At 38.0% G+C, this 17121-nt stretch overlaps 2 protein-coding genes across 2 annotated transcripts; both read right to left on the minus strand.

Moving 5' to 3' along the window:
• Window positions 1-6256: 6256 nt before the first annotated feature.
• On the minus strand, window positions 6257-11293 carry LOC121963568 (uncharacterized). Its single transcript, XM_042513853.2, has 2 exons — window positions 11131-11293; window positions 6257-9388 (listed from the first exon to the last, which is right to left on the minus strand). The coding sequence occupies exon 2, from the start codon at window positions 9383-9385 to the stop codon at window positions 7388-7390; it is 1998 nt and encodes a 665-aa protein (XP_042369787.2). The 5' UTR covers window positions 9386-9388; window positions 11131-11293; the 3' UTR covers window positions 6257-7387.
• A 248-nt stretch (window positions 11294-11541) lies between these two features.
• Window positions 11542-17121, minus strand: LOC121966403 (uncharacterized). The gene is made up of 2 exons (XM_042516505.2): window positions 16997-17121; window positions 11542-15861 (listed from the first exon to the last, which is right to left on the minus strand). The coding sequence occupies exons 1-2, from the start codon at window positions 17049-17051 to the stop codon at window positions 13904-13906; spliced, it is 2013 nt and encodes a 670-aa protein (XP_042372439.1). The 5' UTR covers window positions 17052-17121; the 3' UTR covers window positions 11542-13903.

Genomic DNA, 17121 nt, shown 5'->3' on the forward strand with positions numbered 1-17121 from the left:
TTGCTTAACGTGGTGGTGGGGGATTAAGCAAGCAGGCAGAAGCCCCACCCTCTCGTGATTACAGTGTATGGGTGTCTGTGGTTGTTTGAATGCATGTAAGGGGATGTGTGAGCTTCATCTCAGGGCAGGCTTATGTTTTTGACATTGTCAATACACATTTCCCTTCCAAGAAAAAGTGGTATTTCGGTCGGAGGTCAAGGAGGGTGAGGTTTGGTTTGGTTGAAGACAAAGAAGTTTTTTTGTGTTTTTTGTTTGTAGCATTGTTTTGTTTGTACATAGTTCTCTGTTTGGGTGTGCAAATTTTAACGTCAGCTGCACATATTTTTGGTATGACGTCCACCGTACGCTTGTAAGCCGATAGTTTGGGCACTCTGCAGTTTTGGACTTTCACAAATCCACTGTTAGGGAATTATAGATTGCAAAATGATCCGAATAGCAACCAAACAACCTGCAAACATCTGTTCAGTTTCACTTGTGCTGATTAATAATGAGGTTTGGGAAAATGTGTAAAGAACATTGAGAATTGTCTAATTCTGGATGAAATGACATGGTGAGGCAGTATGACAGAAAACTGCTTAAGAAAATGTTCTTTGTTAAAAAAAATAGTTTAAGTATTTGGTTTTTCTCAACCTGTTCATGTAAATTCAGTGAGATTTAGGTCTGGTGCTTAAATGTGAACTGGTCTGTTCTTCAGTAAATCAGTCGGGTAAAAAAAAGGCCGAGCAGGGAGTGTTATGCTGCTTTTAACATTCCTGAGTTGCTGTAAGTGAATCCATCTGTTCTGTCACATGACAAACAAGCTCCTGACCACAGAAAACAGATAGTGAGGGTGGAGTTAACGTATAGAAAGTCAGTTGGTCACACACTGGAAGTATGCTGGTTTGCTGGTATGAAAGTTATAACTTCCGCAACTGGTTATACCAACCAGAGATCTTGAATGAGATCAGTGTGAAGTCCTTTTGTCAGTACGCTGGCACACATGTTATTCACTATAGCAAGAGGGAGGGACATTCCCCCTCTGTCCCATAATGTTCATATTGTTATTGCCAAACTTTACTTTGGATATTGTCACACAAATTGTCGGTGAAATCAGCTTAACATCTTGCAGCGTTGCAGAAGTTCCCTGTCCTCATCTGAGTGAGGTGAAAAGAGCAGCCGTGAGCAGACAGCTGAGGAAAGTTGTAATAAGGCAGTATACAATACTTTATTTCTCCCTGTTTGATAAGTAGAAAGAGAGTTAAATGTCTGAGCTTTTACACTTCTCATATACATACGCGTACATTCCTTGGCATTTGAGGAGCTTTTCAATGGTTAAAAATCATTGAATTTGCTCCAGGGGTGTTGCGACTAGATGAGTAAGACTCACAGATTGATGTGAGTAATGACACTAGATTGATGAGTTTAGAGCGAGATACAGCAGTATCCGTACATAGTAATATAACAAGTGTACATTTTTCACAAAATATTTAAGGATGAATAATGAGATAGCTAAATAAGGCATGACTAAACCTCAGTTTTACAACAAAAGAACTCTGTTTACACTGCAAACCTGGATAAGTGACTGAAGTATTTTGAGGGAAGTGATTGTCCAGGAAAGAATTAAGTATCAACCAAAACAAATTTATTTAAGTGAAACTGACTTAAATGCTAATAAGCTTCGAAGTGGCAATTTAAATTAATAAACTAAAATCAACTACTCTTTATCCTATTCAACTTCAGCATTTTAAGTTACATTGACTTAATATTTATAGGTGAAGTGTGTAAAATTTAGGGGGATTCTGTGATGTCCAGCAGTGAATTGCAAATTGCAACCAGCGACTTCTCCTGGCTACAATTACTCCAGTGTTTATTCAGTGTGTGTACATGCATATTAATAACATCATTTTAAGCCACAAATTATTTGAAGTGTAACAGTTACAGGATGTGAGAAAGTCAGATAAACTGTTGCAGACTGACAGTTTGTTTTGTAAACATCATTGGGCCTGCACAAACAGAATACGGTCGGCAGTGACTGTGACATTAGTGTTTATCATGTACAATGCAATATGAATAACCTGATTTCTCTGTGCTCATGTTAACACTATATCCTGAATATAACCATAACTACGATAGGCCTCATAAATGGGTTTTTCATGTACATGTAAACCTACTGACTGTTCAGGAGGTTGGTTTTTATTGAGAACTGAATTATCCACAGAGGAAACTTTCTCTCTAACACAAATGGAACAGGTGATTAAAGCTGTTAGAAACACTGGATAAATCAGTTTCACGTTACAAATCAGTGTTTCTCTGACTCCATTTGGCATGGTGGTGGGGGCGGCTCTTTTACCACTTGCTAATGTGTGCTCACTTTTTTGAGATAACCAGACATTCAGTAGGTTTTCACCAGAAGCCAAACTATACACAGAGAAGTCTTGCTCTCCAGAACAAACAAACCTGGTGATTTAAACCAGTAAAAATAAAAACAGTAAAAACTTGGTATGAAGCATTTTGTGTTACAAAAGAATGTAATTCTAGCGCTGCTTGTTGCAGATCTGCTTCTAACTACAGTGGTCGACACAAAAACACTAGTGACCCTGTCTCGAGCTACTGCTTGGTTTGTCCGTTCTGGGCTATAGTAGAAACATGGTGACACATGGCAATCTCCGTAAATGAGGACCTGCTCCCTATGTAGATGTAAACGGCTCACTCTAAAGGAAGACAAACACAGTGACTCTCATTGTCAGATGATTATCCACTATAGAAAATATACTTTATTTGTTCTATTCCATTCAGTATATCTTGATAAATCCTACACACTAGACCTTTAAGTTTCATTTTGTGTTCTTTATTATTCCTATAAGTGTAATATTTAAGTTTAGAAAACTCACTGTGTGTAAATAGATGTAAACATGTATTTTTTATGTAAAACAACAAAAGACTGACCAAAGAGAAATACATTACAAGGATGTTGTTGTAGCTTTCTATGGCAAACTATACCCTTTTTAATGACAGAATACTTTCTTCTTCCTGTTAGTAAAAAGGTTATCACTCAACACTGCAGCCAAAAGTCTGATAAGACCAGTGTTACAAATGTGAAAAAAATCCCTCTGAGTAAAAGGTTAAGTAAGTTAATTGCAGACAAATAAAGGTTGGAACAATGAATAGAATCTCCACTTGTTTTCCACCATGAAAAATCCGTCATGACTCCAGCAGTTTGATTTCCTCTCCCCATGCTCTCCTGCTCTTACTGTGTGTGTGTGTGTGTGTGTGTGTGTGTGTGTGTGTGTGTGTGTGTGTATGTGCATGTTTGCGCGCTCACTGTTGTGTGAGCTCAGTGTACTGGAAAGGCCTAATCACTCGTTGCCATAGCAATGAACTTGGGTGCTGTTCACCAATTCATCCTCCTTTGTTTGCTGTTTGTTTTAAAGTCCAATCACTTCTCATGGAATTTGCGGCATCTGCTGTCATTTTGTGCAGGTTTAAAAGCTCTGAAAGCTTTTTTTGACCAGCGGTAGACCATTCTCTGTTGTTTCAAAGAATAATGATAAACAGTATTATTGGTTTAAAGTGCAATTATCAACACAGCTGGTAACAAACGTAACTTTAGCTGTATGAGCATCATTTATAATTCTCTTCAAAATTCTTGAGTAAAAACGTTTCTATGAAAACTTGTATGACAACTGTGTTTTTTTTTAATCCTTTTCTAGGCAATATTGTAAGTAATGTTGTATGTGAAGACTCCATAAAAGGCAATCATAACAGTGGACTCACTGTTGCGGTTTTGTTTGATAGAGGAAGCTTGTGAAATTACAGGGGCACTGTTTTGCAGAGGAGTCATCTCAACAGTCATTTTCCTCCCTGAACCTGTGAAATCCGGAAGATGACTAAATCTGAGCTTCCTGTTTGAAGGATTTCTCAAAGATGATGTGGTTATTCTTCCCGTTATCCACCATAAGATTCATTCTGGGATTTTACATTTCTCCCTCATTCCCATAAAGAAACTCAGATAAGAGGGATATTTACAGAAGCAGCTGGTGCCCTGGTACAAGTTTACGAAACAGGACAGATTCATGCATAGACATTGATTTATTGGTGCATTGTTTCAGCTGTGAGATCACAGGAGTGGGCCTAAACCCACACACTGCAGTGTTCAACCAGGCTACATAACAGTAAGCTTTCAGAAAACACTTGAATAACTTATTATTTTACTGATATACCAAATACAACCAAGTTTCAATGAAATACTGAAGTCCTTTTACCAGATACCAGTGTGTAAAGTGCATGTGGGGAGAAATAAGGCCAACAGAATTCAAAATTTCTGACACATAAGGGGTCTGATATTTATACTGTAGGTTCTCATTGCTAAAATTTAATTCTAAACCTTGGTTTAGATGCAAACAGATAACAGATGTAAAGAAATACAATCGGAATTACTGATGGGAGAGAAAGGAATAACATTATCATAACAGCTTTTTCCATAACTCAGTAGTAGTTTTTAACATTTGTCAAGCCAAGGGCCCTTTAGCTCAAAGAGAGACAGAGCAGGGTCAGGGAGCCCCTACTGCATTGTACAATATTGAGTTGCAGTTGAGATAACTCCCTGAATATTTCTATGGAGATATATTTGTCTCAATAATGTGTTAAGAGATTGACAATCTGTGTGTCAATGTGAACTGTAACTCAAAAATAGCTGAAAACTCTGTGTGTAATATGCCTAAAAACTTTGTTTGTAAAATGCAAATCCACAAATGAAGAAATTAGATCCACAAAGGCCTTTTTAATTCACAAATATAAACTAGATTTACACGAACCTGTTTGAAAGTTGTAAATGTTAGGATTATAGCATATATTATCTCTCTCTCACACACACACACACACACACACACACACACACACACACACACATATATATATATATACTATTTGTGTTTGTGCATATATGTAAATGACATGAATGTGGACCCCCCCTGTTGAAGACCCAGGCTCTACAATAAACAAGCATTTCCTATCCACCAATATGGTGCAAGACACATAGACATTATGAGATTGATTCAGACTGATCACTCAACGGTACAGTAAACAATGTTTTGAAGTTCTGATGTCTCCTCATGCTGTTTGGAGATTTCACCACTAGAGGGAAACAAATCAACACACGTGATAAGGCAAGGAGAAACTTGCTAAGAAATGACACAAAAATTGGCACAAAAAATGTAAAAAGTGCAAGAAAATTACCTGAAAATTAGAAAAAATAGAAGAAAAACAATAAACAAATAAATAAGTGAAAGACCTGAAAAGTCTGCTCAAAAATAATAGTAATTCTTTAAAATAATTTAAAATGTATTATTATTATAATTATAAAATCCTTTTTAAACATTTTCCTTGCTTTTTTAAGAATAATTTTCCAAATCTACTATTATCTGACAATTTGGGAAACATTTCTTGCTAAGTTGCTCATTGCCCGTTTTTCCCATGTTTTCATGGGAAAAAGGAGCTTGTGAAGGTGTCTGAATGCAGCACAAGAAAAGTGATGTTGCTCCATGTTTCAAAGGGGTTAAATGTGATATGTTTTGAGAATTCTGGTTCAGATTTTTCATTATTATTATTATTATTATTAATATTATGGGTAGCAGAAAAGTTGAGAAATGTTGTCAGTGAAAATGTGTGGGAGCCCTAAAAAATGCTTTTTGATGTTAGATTTAAAGATATTGAACTTTGTGTGAAATATTGTCAATCAGCAGCTTCTGTATCCGACTTCTTTCTTAGAAAAAACTCTATTGCTAAGGCACTGCCAAAACGTTTGATTTGTAGATGGTTTGTCTTGCAGTTGTAGCTTCCACTTTAGTTTGGTGTCATGATGCCAGCGTTATTACACAGGAGTGGAAATGTAGCAAAAATGTGCATCTAATGAATGATGAGTAGTAGACTAAATGTGGAAAAACTTTGACATATTATTGCAGTTTGCACTTAGTTTTCTGAAACACCATAGTCTGTTCATCATCTTTTTAGTGAACGGATGAAAGATTTCAGAATGTACTTTATACTAAAAGAAAGGGAACATTTTGGAAGTGTTAATATTTAGAGGTCAATATGCAATGGATTTACTTGTTCAGTACACTTGAGATCAATTTGGCTTCATGTGGCCCATAAAATAAAATGAGTTTGACTCCCCTGGTATAGATAAAGTTTCTTGTTTTCTTTGAATGACACAGAGAATGTAGTCTCGAGGATCCCCCCTGATGTAAGATGGTGTTTGTTGTGGCCAAGTGCCTGGATTCCAATCATAACAAGACAGATTTCTAGGTAGAAGAATTTTAATCATCTTATGATGCATGAAGCTTATAACAAAATGTTTTACCATCAAAAAACAAAAAGATAATTTCCACATGTGATAATCCCCCATGTATATACAACATACTAAAGCAAGTCATTAGTAAAATAATAATACCAGGAATGTATAACTATTGACACAGCATTAAAGAAACAGCACAAATACAATGAATGAAAGTGAATCTGGGGTTAGCTTTCACTTTCACTTTTGCTGGGGATAATGTTTACAAGCAGTAACCAACAACTCCTGCCTACCTTTAACATTTTTATATATTTTTATTTCATGTATTCATGGCAAAACACGCAACTTAGACGAAGAAATTACCCAAAAATTTGCAACTAAATAAAAAAAAAGTAAGACAAAACTACCTAACCATAAGCAAAAAAGAAAGTTAAGAAAAACAATAACAAACAAGGAAATGACCTGAAAAAATGCTTAAAAAGTAATAATTCTGTAGCACAAATTTAAATAGATTATTATGCTAACTATTAATGTGGTTTTCTTAACATTTCCCCTAGTGTAAATTTCTTTCACAATTTTCAGGACATTTATTTCCAAGTTGCTGATTGACTTTTTTCCATGTTTTCAGAAGAAATCAAACCAATTTGCTCAGCACTCAAAACACCTACAAAAGGCATTTCAACGCAGCCCAAAAAAAATTAATGTCGATCCAGGCTTCGAAAGATTAGAAAATCATTGAGAGCTTTGGAAAAGTCATGGAATTTTGTTTTACGTAATGAAGTTGGTATAGTTATATTGTAGTTATAGATATATATAGATATATATAATTCTATTTTGTGTAGCTGTCAATGTCACATAGCTCTGATATGCATTTATGTGACATTTTGTTTACCATCACATACATCTCTTCATTTTCTCCCTGCATCCCGTCTCTACCTTCATGTACGTCAGCTAGCTGAAATTGTGCTTGACTTCAATATATTTTAAAAAATGCCAGGAAATGGGGAAAAAAAATGTATCGTGGGCCCTTGAAAAGTCATGGAAACGTTTTGAAATTTTGTCCATGAAAATGTGTTGGAACTCTTTAAATATTATGTTAGGCTATACATCTGCTGCTCATAGAGGCCTAAGGATTAACTCTGTCGTGTAAGAGATGCTGATGAGTTTGACCCTCTGGTTCATCCTCTTTCTTCTCTGCAGCAGTCGGTAAAAAGTGAGCGTAGCCAGTGCCAGCATGCAAATGACCACAAGCGCGAGCAGTGCGATGCAGATAATCACAGGAGTGGTTTGTGAAGGAGGCGTTGTTGTTTGGCTGGTGATTGGTGGTATGCTGAGGCTGGCCGTCATGGACAAAGGCGTAGATGTGGTCAGAATGGTTGTGGGTGCACTTGTGGTGGTGGTTAGTGGACTTGTTGAAGTTGTTGTGGCGGTGGTCATGGTGGCAGGAGTTGTTGTGGGTATTGGCAGACCAGTGGTTGTTGGTACCTTTTTAATGGTAGTTAGGTTTGCTGTTGAAAGTGGAGTTGTGGTGGTTGTGGGCAGTCTGATGATGACTGGTGTTGTAGAAAGTGGTGTTGTGGTAGTAAGAATGGTGGCTGTTGGTTCTGCCATTGGAAGTGTGGTGGTTGTGGGGGGTGAAGTGGTGGTTGCCAAAGTGGTGGGTGTTGTTGTCGGGGTAGTAAGAATGGTGGTTGTTGGTTCTGTAGTTGGGAGAGTCGTGGTTGTTGTGGGAGTAGTTGTGGTGATGGTGGTTGTAGGGGGAAGGGTGGGGCAGATTAACTGATCCTCTGTTAATAATTTGATTTCTTGCCCTTTAAGATTCTCTGGATACTCACAGACAGCAGGAGACACAATCTTTTCAGAGTTTGCCTTCATCCAAAGGTGAAGCTCTATCAGATTACACTCACAGTGCCAAGGGTTGTCATTGAGGTAAAGTATTTTTAGTTTTGGTAAAGTCTCAAAAATATCCCCAGGAAGTGTCTGGAGGTCGTTGTGAGCTAGCTTGAGCGTGGTCAGTGATTGTAGCTTTTCAAACACATCTGCGTCCAGTGACTTTATCTTGTTGTTCTGCAGATTCAGGTCTGTGAGCTTCTCAGGGCCTTCAAAGTATTCAGCATTCAAAGTGACAAACTGATTCTTAGACAGATCTAACTTCTTGACTTTCTTCAGCGGGCTGAATATTCCTCTGGGAAGAGTGCTGAGATTGTTCTGACTGAAGCTTAACTGTGTAAGTTTAGGCATTTCTCCAAAAAGTACAGGCGGTAGACTTGTGAGTGTATTCTTGTGTAGGGTCAGTGTTTTAAGCTGAGTGAAGCCAACGAAGAATCCTTCAGGTAAACTAGTCAGAAGATTGCTATCCAATAAGAGCTTGTTTAGTTTGTCTTTATGTGGAAATAGATTAGGTGACAATTCTGCTATCTTGTTTCCCTGCAAGCCAATTTCTTTCAAGTTTGGCAAGTTTTGAAAAATCTCTTCAGGAATGGTGGTCAGCTGATTCTCATAAAGCCGTAGTATCTGCAGTTTGTTTAGCTTTGAGAACCAGTCGACAGATAAAGCAGAGAGATTGTTTCTAGCCAAATGAAGGTATTTAAGGTTCTCAAGTCCATCAAAGGTCCCGTCTTCAATCGTTTCGATCGCATTCGAATTCAGCTGGAGCTCTTGTAATTTTTCAAGGCCGTCAAACAAGCCTTTCTCCAGGCTTTGGAGCTTGTTTAGCTTCAGTACAATCTTTTCGAGGTTGCTGAGGTCCTTAAAGACTCCGACTGGGATCGACTTTAATGGAGTGCTGGAGATCTCAATATGCTTGAGGTTTACCAAACCTTCAAAAGCTCCCAGCTCGATGGATGTCGTGCCGGTGTTCATGAAATCCACCTTTTCAAGCTGGCGGTTTTCAGCAAAGGCTTCTTTGGGGATTGTTTGAATCTGGCTATCCACAAAGAAAAGCTCTGTCACACCTGGTTTCAGGAAGCGTGGGATTTCTGTCGTAGATGAACTGAAAACATTCTGGTTCTCTTTGGGGCAGTCTGTCTCCTTTTCGCATTGTTGTTGAGATGATGAAGACTCAAACAATAAAGACAAAAAAAGAATGACGATTCCTCCTCTGGACATGTTCATTAACTGTAAAAAGAAAACAAATACAATAATGATGCTCTTTTTTATAAAAGGCTCTTAAGCCAAAATCCTCCCACTTGTGCACCCTGCTCACTCACGCTCACATGCTCTGCTGCTACGGAAGTTTAATAACTTATATAATAATGATAAAGCTAAATTTTTTCTCTTTTAGCCACAAACCTACAGTAAATTCCAGTCAGCAAAACCACATCTTACAAGGTGTCATAAATAGAGTTGAAATATTACATGGGCTACCTATCAAAGAGGAAGAGAGCCAATTTAGGATCTGCTTAAAATCTGCCGAATCCCACAATTCTTTCTATCTCTTAAATTAATGGACCTAGGTTGACTCTCTATTCTCTGCACATGCTCTTTTGCTGTCTTTTTTATTTATTTTTTATTTATTTATTCATTTTTTGTTCTTCAGTATATTATTTTCTTCTTCTCTTTTCAAATCTGAAAAGAGAAGAAGAATGCAGCCATAACCACAAATTATAAAAACAAAAATAAAAAATTTCCTCCTTTTCCTTTTGACTGGTGTGGTGTATTATGTTCCGTTTCTTAAGGTTCTTATTTCGGTTAGGCAAGGAGGCCGTGAGGTCAAAGGTCTAGGGATGGTTAGGCCTGGAAGCCAAGTGTACAGAATACTGGCACCAGGCTAAAAGTAACATGGAATGAGGCTACTTTCATAAAAGGACATATTTGTGGGGTCTTGTGATTGATCACAGCAGGTGAGAAGTTGCTTTACTGACAAATGTATTGATGCCTGTACCTATATAAGAGACTTGTATGAGCTGTAAAATAGAGAGATTCGCATTGGTCCTGAATCCTCTCCCAGGCAGACCATGGTGCCTGGTGGATGCTGAACTTTGTTGTAATAAATTGATTATTATGCAACCAAGTCAGTGTCCGCGGAGGTTTCTTCATCTTCCACACATCATTGCTACTTAAGAAACAACCACACTGGCTAATGCAATACTTACTGCACTTTGCCTGGGAAAATGTAAACATAGGCTCTTTCTGTCTTGCTAAAATGATCAGAGCTAAGTGTAAATGCCCACCAAGACACAGTGTGATCACAGTGTAGAGGTGATCTGGGCAACACTCAAAGATCTTATATATCTTTAGTGGTGTAAACCCTAATGCATCCTGAAGGTCCCCAACAAGCATGTCATCAAATTCGTCATTAGTGCAGGCTGTGGTGGTTGTTATAGAGCATTTCAGTAGCCAATAACTTTCCCCTTTTACAACATGTTGGATATGATGTTGTGTGCCGTCCATCATGTTTCTGTATTGGCGTATTGGATTCTTCTGACAGCCATATCTCCAGCTGTACCGACACAACTGCTGACTAGTGAGCATGCTAGAAGGAGTGTGGACTTAAAACCTAGTGCTGGGCCCTCTGACTTATTGAGACTGTTTTACAACGAGTCAAAAGCTCCTTATAGTTACTTTAATTATACTTTATTTCATAAAATGAATACTACTACTTCTTCTCTCATATTTAAACCTTCGCCTCAGTCTGTTCTCTTTTTACAGCACACACGAAGAGGAATACTGGCTGGTACATTTGATCATTAGAAGTAGAAAGCTAATGAATTCAAAAGTTGACTTGTTTGGTCTAGCTGTTAACACAGCACCTTATTGATCATCATCCTTAGCTTTGTCCATGCAATCTTCCTGCCTAACTGTCCTCAACAAGTTTCGTTACAGTTATACCGTTATGCATGCCATTTTGTTGAACTTACCTCCAGTCACGGCTGATTATAAAGTGAAAAGAGAACTTGAACTGTACTTCTTCTCTTTTTTGCGAAATGTTGTGATAGGGGATCAAGCAAGCAAGAAGAAGTCCCACCCTTAGGAGATCTGATGTACTGCTTGTGACCCCTGCAGTATAAGTGTGTGTGTGTTTCTGTGTCTGTGTGTCTGCTTAGGTCTGTGTATGCACACTGTTATGTGAACTCAGCATACAGGAAAGGCCTGATCAGCTGTTGCCATAGCAATGAACTTGGTTTCTTTTCACGAACTCATCCTCTTTTGTTTGGTATTTGTTTTGAAGTCCAATCCCTCCTCAGGAAATTTGTAGCATCCACTGTCATTTTGTGCAGGAAACTCAGAGAAGCGATTTAGAGTAAGTTAATGAAGCAACACACTTAAAATACACTCATTGATTTATTGTGCATACATTCAGCTGTGTGGTTACAGGAATGGGCGAGAACGCACAATGCAATGCTGGAGTATGTTACACATGCTTTCTCAAAGTGGAAACTTTTCAGTTCTATCCCAACCTAGTGTTTCCAAGTACTATTGCTGACACCATTTTTGCAAAGACTAGCAGGGTCAACTAAGTGTTAGAGTGTTTTGCTTTCAGTTATAGCACATACTAGAGTTTACAACAGCCACACTCTACACGTCACTGCAAGTGCATCGAAAGCATGAGCAAAAAGCGTCATGTGGCTTAAGAAGTGAAATCCCTGCAAAAGATGTGCAGATGATGAAAATAAACACTCAAAATAACTCAGACAAGGCTGCAACGAAGTGACAAACACTAGAGAATACTCTTGTAAAGAGACAGATATTCCCTTAGAGACAGCACCTAGGACAAAAAGATAAAAGAAGTTTGTAAGTTTGTATTTATACTTTATTAAAAAAAAATATATAAATGATAATAAAAATAGACTCATTAATAAAAAACAGTAAGGAACAACATGGATGCAGGGTTTTTGTTAATGCATTGTATAGTTAATCATTCATTTATATTGTCAAGCTTAGGCTTGGATTGACTTTGATAATTTTACAGAAGCCTGTTTAAAGTTTGTACTGCACAGCTGTACTATCTAGGAAAAAAATAGAGGTACCATATCTGGGACTGGGGGCTGGCTCATACTCAAAACTTAATTATTTGAATTGGAGGCAAAAAAAAACCAACTTCCCTACAGAAATTGATATTTTAGTGAATTCTGAAATACAACCAAAATGGACTGCACAACTGAGCTCCCTTTACCAGATACCAATTAGCAAAAGTGCATGTGAGAGATTAGTCGCCTGACTGTGCGACCCATTAACCACCTAATCATGATATTGATACTGGAATGTGCGGCCATTATCAGATGCCAAAAAAAAAACAAACTGTAAATGTAATTCTGGTTGGGCGAGGTAGGAATAGCATTATTGTTGCAGCTTAATGATTATTACCTCTCTTATCAGCAAGAAATCAAAACCTGTACAGACAAATAAGCATCTTGTTTTCACCAAAATGATGGAAGAAACAAGGACATTTGCACATAATACAATTAATTTAGGCGGATTATTCATAAGTTACTAAACAATATTTTTAAGTTGTGAGTGATGTCTCTATACACAGTTTAAAGTTTTACCATTACAGGGAAACAAATAACTTGCGATCACCATTGACAATATGGGCTTGACTTAACACTGCCCACTACGTAGGTTTTGTTCTCAAAAGGTAAACACATATTAATAAAATATGTAAAATTTACACACACTGTTAGACATTAGTATCACTTTTAGCTGACTGCCTTAAGACGGGGAGATAGCAAAGTAAACATTACAAAAAGAAAGTTTTATTTCATATAGAGCTGCAACTAATTATTAATAAGTCATTTATTTAATTATATCAAACACAGGCATGTTTATTATTTCAATCACTGATTAATTTGCCGATTAATTGTTTTTGACATAAAATCACTTAAACCATTGATCAATTCTCAAAATAGTTGCAGGTTGATTCTTTTGATTGACTAATTGATTAATCGATCAATCCTTACTTCTATATGGATTATATAAAATTATGAACAAAAAAGGGGTACAAAAATCTTCCATCAGCTGTTTTGAAGCATACATTCTGTATTATACAATATTATATAAATTTTTGGTGGTGTCAAACTAATTTTAGTTCAGCCGCCACATAAAGCTCAATTTAATGTCAAGAGGGCCAGACCAGTAAAACTGATCATATATTTTACAATTTGACAAAGTTTAGTACAATAAAAATGCTTGATTTTCAGTATGGGTGTAGTTTGAGATGTCCTGAACTCTAATATTTCAGTTATTGTCAGGAACTATGCAGCAATTTGTTTTCATTTTTTTTTTTATGATGCCTCAATTTTCAGATTTCAGGACATTTCAAGAAATATGGGCATTTTAATTTAGAATATTTCTAAATTTATACAGTTAACATGCTTGATTTTTGTGTCTGTACATTGTCAGAGATGTCCTAAACAGAAATGTACCACTCAGTGTCAGGAATAATGTATTTCATTTTTACCTCCAGCAACCCAAATAATCTGTGATAAAATTGGTCGGGCTTTTGTAATAATGACTTCGTTAAAATTTCACACTTTGCAAAGTCATCCAGAGGGCTGTATTGGACCCTTTGGTGGGCTGGTTCTGGCCCACAGGCCATATGTTTGACACCCCTGCCCTAGAGGGATTACTTTTGTGAACTGCAGCCCGTGGAAAGGGATAGTTGATTATGATCTGCTGTGCACCAGCCTAATATCACATGTTTTGTTCCACTGGCTTATCTGTACACTCAGCCTTCAGCTCATTAATGGTCTTGTTGAGGCGATACATGTAAAACATGGCACCAAGAATAAGGAAAAAGCCTATGACCACAAGAACGATGTGACAAAACATGAGGAGTCCGGCCATGGTCATATCCGAGGGCAGAAACCACACAGACACCCAGCCCCTGTGACGGTGGTGGTGAACAAACTCCGGCCCCTGTTCAATCACCAGTACGTCGTAGAACAGAGGTGAGGGAGTCTCATTAATGGGAAGATTCTTCTTGTTAGGCAGGGTGGCGGTGGGAGTTTGGAGAGTTGTTGGTAGGATTGTGGTATGTAAGGCAGATGGGTTTGCGGTTGGAATGGTTGTTGGGGTGGTGACTTTTTGGGTAGCTCCTTGAGTGGTGGGTAATATTTTTGGGGTCGGTGTGGTTGTTGAACCAACAACAGATGTTTGACCACTGGTAGGAATGGTTTTGAATTGTTCTGTGGGCTCATTTGTCGAAAAATAACTTGGCGTGACTTTTGGAGCGTCGCAAAAGTTGAACTCCTCATCATGCAGGGAGCCAACAGTACGGAGCAGTTGGTATGTTGGACTATGACACATCACATCATGTCTGTCAAGAACCACTTCCTCATTATGTCTTATCCATTTCGCAATACCTCTGATACTACATGTACAGTTCCAAGGGTTGCCACTCAGACTTACAGCCTTCAAAGCTGCATTTGACAAGAAAATATCTCCTGGAAGAGTCTTAAAGTGGTTATTCTTCAAAACAACTGAATATACCCTTCTAAGGCCCTGAAAGATGTTCTCTGGTAGGCTCTGCAGCCTGTTATCATTAAGATGCAGAATGCCCAGTGTGGTTAGTCTAGAAAACAACTGAGGATGTAGATAATGGAGGTCATTGGCTTTCAGTGAGAGCTTCTCGAGCACAGGAAGGCAGCAAAAGAGGTCTGAGGGCAATTCTCTAAGCTTTTCGTTTACATTGAAGTTAAGCTGCATGAGTCCAGACATGTTGGCAAACAAATTTCCAGGCACAGTGGTGAGGTTAGTGGCATACAGAAAAAATTCTGTTATGTAAGGCATGTGACCCATTAGCTGGTCTGGTAGAAATAACAAAGGGTTTTTGTAAATGGTAAGCTTGATCAGTTGTGGCATGTGGTAGAAGCTTTTTTCCGGGATGGCCTGAAGTCGGTTGGAGGACATGGTGAGGTTCTTCAGGTTCCTCAGGGACCAGAACACCTGAGGTGGAATGCTTGTAATGTGGTTCTCATGGATTTTCAGCACCTGAAGATTGATTAGTTTATCAAAAATTCCAGCTTCTAGCACCCCTATCTCGTTTTTATAGACATTGAGCTCAATAAGATTAGTTAATGAGTGAAAGATGGTCGGTGGAAGCCTCTTTATTAAGTTTCTGCCGAGGTTCAGAAAGGTGAGGTTGACCAGTCCATCAAAAGTCTCTGAATCAAGACTCCTCAGTTTGTTCTTATTCAGGTCCAGATTCAGCAACCCGCCCAGTCCTTCAAAAATATCTGAGCTTATGGTTTCTAACTCGTTGTCATTTAAATGCAACTGTTCCAGAGTGGTCAGTGGACTGAAAACCCGAGCAGGGAGGGTAGAGAGATCATTGGATGACAGTTTGACAGACTTGAGCTGTGGAGCAACTTGGAAGGCGCTAGGATGGATCGTGTGTAAATGGCTGCGGGTCAGACTGAAACGCAACAGGAGGTCCTGGTTTGCCAAGCTCTGCTCATTTATGACATTCATGCTTGTCCTGTCAAGCTGCAGCAGGTACGTGTCAGCAGTCAGCTGTTTTGGTAGATCTGTGATGGTGTCACCAGTACACGTGACTGCACCTATGAAATTACACCTGCAACTGCTGGGGCAAAGCATGTTACAGGTGACGTGTGGCAGTGTGAAGAGGACGAGTATCGTCCAAATGGAGCCTGCAAAGTTGAAATAAAGACACATGAGATTAAATCTGATATAGGGCTGGCACGATATCAGATTTTTGATGATTATCCTGGCCAAAAGACTCTACAATACAATAATAGTATCACTGTAATATCTATAGACAGTTTAAAATAAAAATAATAATAATGCTATCAATTATCATCTTTAGCATTATTGATTTTGTATTTTTTTTCTCCTTTTCTCAAGTCAAGGCAAGTCAAACTTTTTTTGTAGAGCACATTTAAAAACTTCAACTTTTTGTGCCTGTTCAGCACTTTAGTCAACTTGACTAAAGTGCTGAACAGGCACAAAACTTTGAGACAGGCCAAAAGGAAACAATAGACATACAGAGCTGCACAAAGGAGGATCTATCAAGGTTTCATGCTCCGATAAGATAAGAAGCCTTTACTGTCATTGTATCAAAAATACAATGAAATTGCGAGTGCCCCTCCCAGCAGTGCTTAAAAAATATAATCACAATTGAACACGTGCACATAAAAAACAGTCATAAAACAAGGGCAGGTAAAAGGAAAATCATACGCCAATGAGAAGTGGCGTCTGACCATTTAAAACCTTAAAATTAATCAATACTAAAACGTGCAAATAAATGGAAAATGAATTAAACTAGATATATGGGCATAGGGTGGTGAAGAAAAAGTCTGTAACCATAACTGCACGAAATTGTAGAAAAAGAGAAATTACACTTGATGGAAAGCCAGATGGTGTTGGGGAAGGAGACAAAGTGAGAACAAAAAGAAAGTGAAAGGAATTAAACGCTGCTAAGTTATTAGGGTATTATCAGATCTTTATTATTAACATAATATCAATATTTCACTTTAATTGTCATGGCTATCATCACAGCCCATATATCGCAACATCCCTAATCTGATATTAAGTATGTCTCATTAACGTCACCCTTCATGGCAGTGTATAGTAAAAGTTTTTAACTGTTTTGCCATTAATCTTACTCAACTCAAATATCATCATGTCAGTTTTTTAATGAATACCTGAAATTCAATTCTTGACATAATTCTCAGAGAATAATTATGATAAGTAACAACAAAAAGCATAAAACCTGACATGCAATTTTAAAAAAGAAGTTTTAAAGAAGTTAAATATTCTACCAACCTCTGAATTGAGAATCCATCATTGTTGGTATGATATTACAATTGCTCTTCTCCATAAAGAGCTGGGCACCCTGCGTATCAGGTCACCCTGCCCCATCAAAATGCCCACCCACAAGTCATTTATCA

This window comes from Plectropomus leopardus, chromosome 5 (genome assembly GCF_026936395.1).
Source record: "Plectropomus leopardus strain MGB_pleo_1.0 chromosome 5, ASM2693639v1, whole genome shotgun sequence".
NCBI lineage: Eukaryota > Metazoa > Chordata > Actinopteri > Perciformes > Serranidae > Plectropomus > Plectropomus leopardus.

Coding starts and splice junctions, on each gene's coding strand:
- LOC121966403 (XM_042516505.2), bottom strand. CDS start 17,051: ATGGAGAAGAGCAATTGTAATATCATACCAACAATGATGGATTCTCAA. Junction 15,862..16,996: donor GATGGATTCTCAATTCAGAG/GTTGGTAGAATA, acceptor TCAACTTTGCAG/GCTCCATTTGGACGATACTC.
- LOC121963568 (XM_042513853.2), bottom strand. CDS start 9,385: ATGAACATGTCCAGAGGAGGAATCGTCATTCTTTTTTTGTCTTTATTG.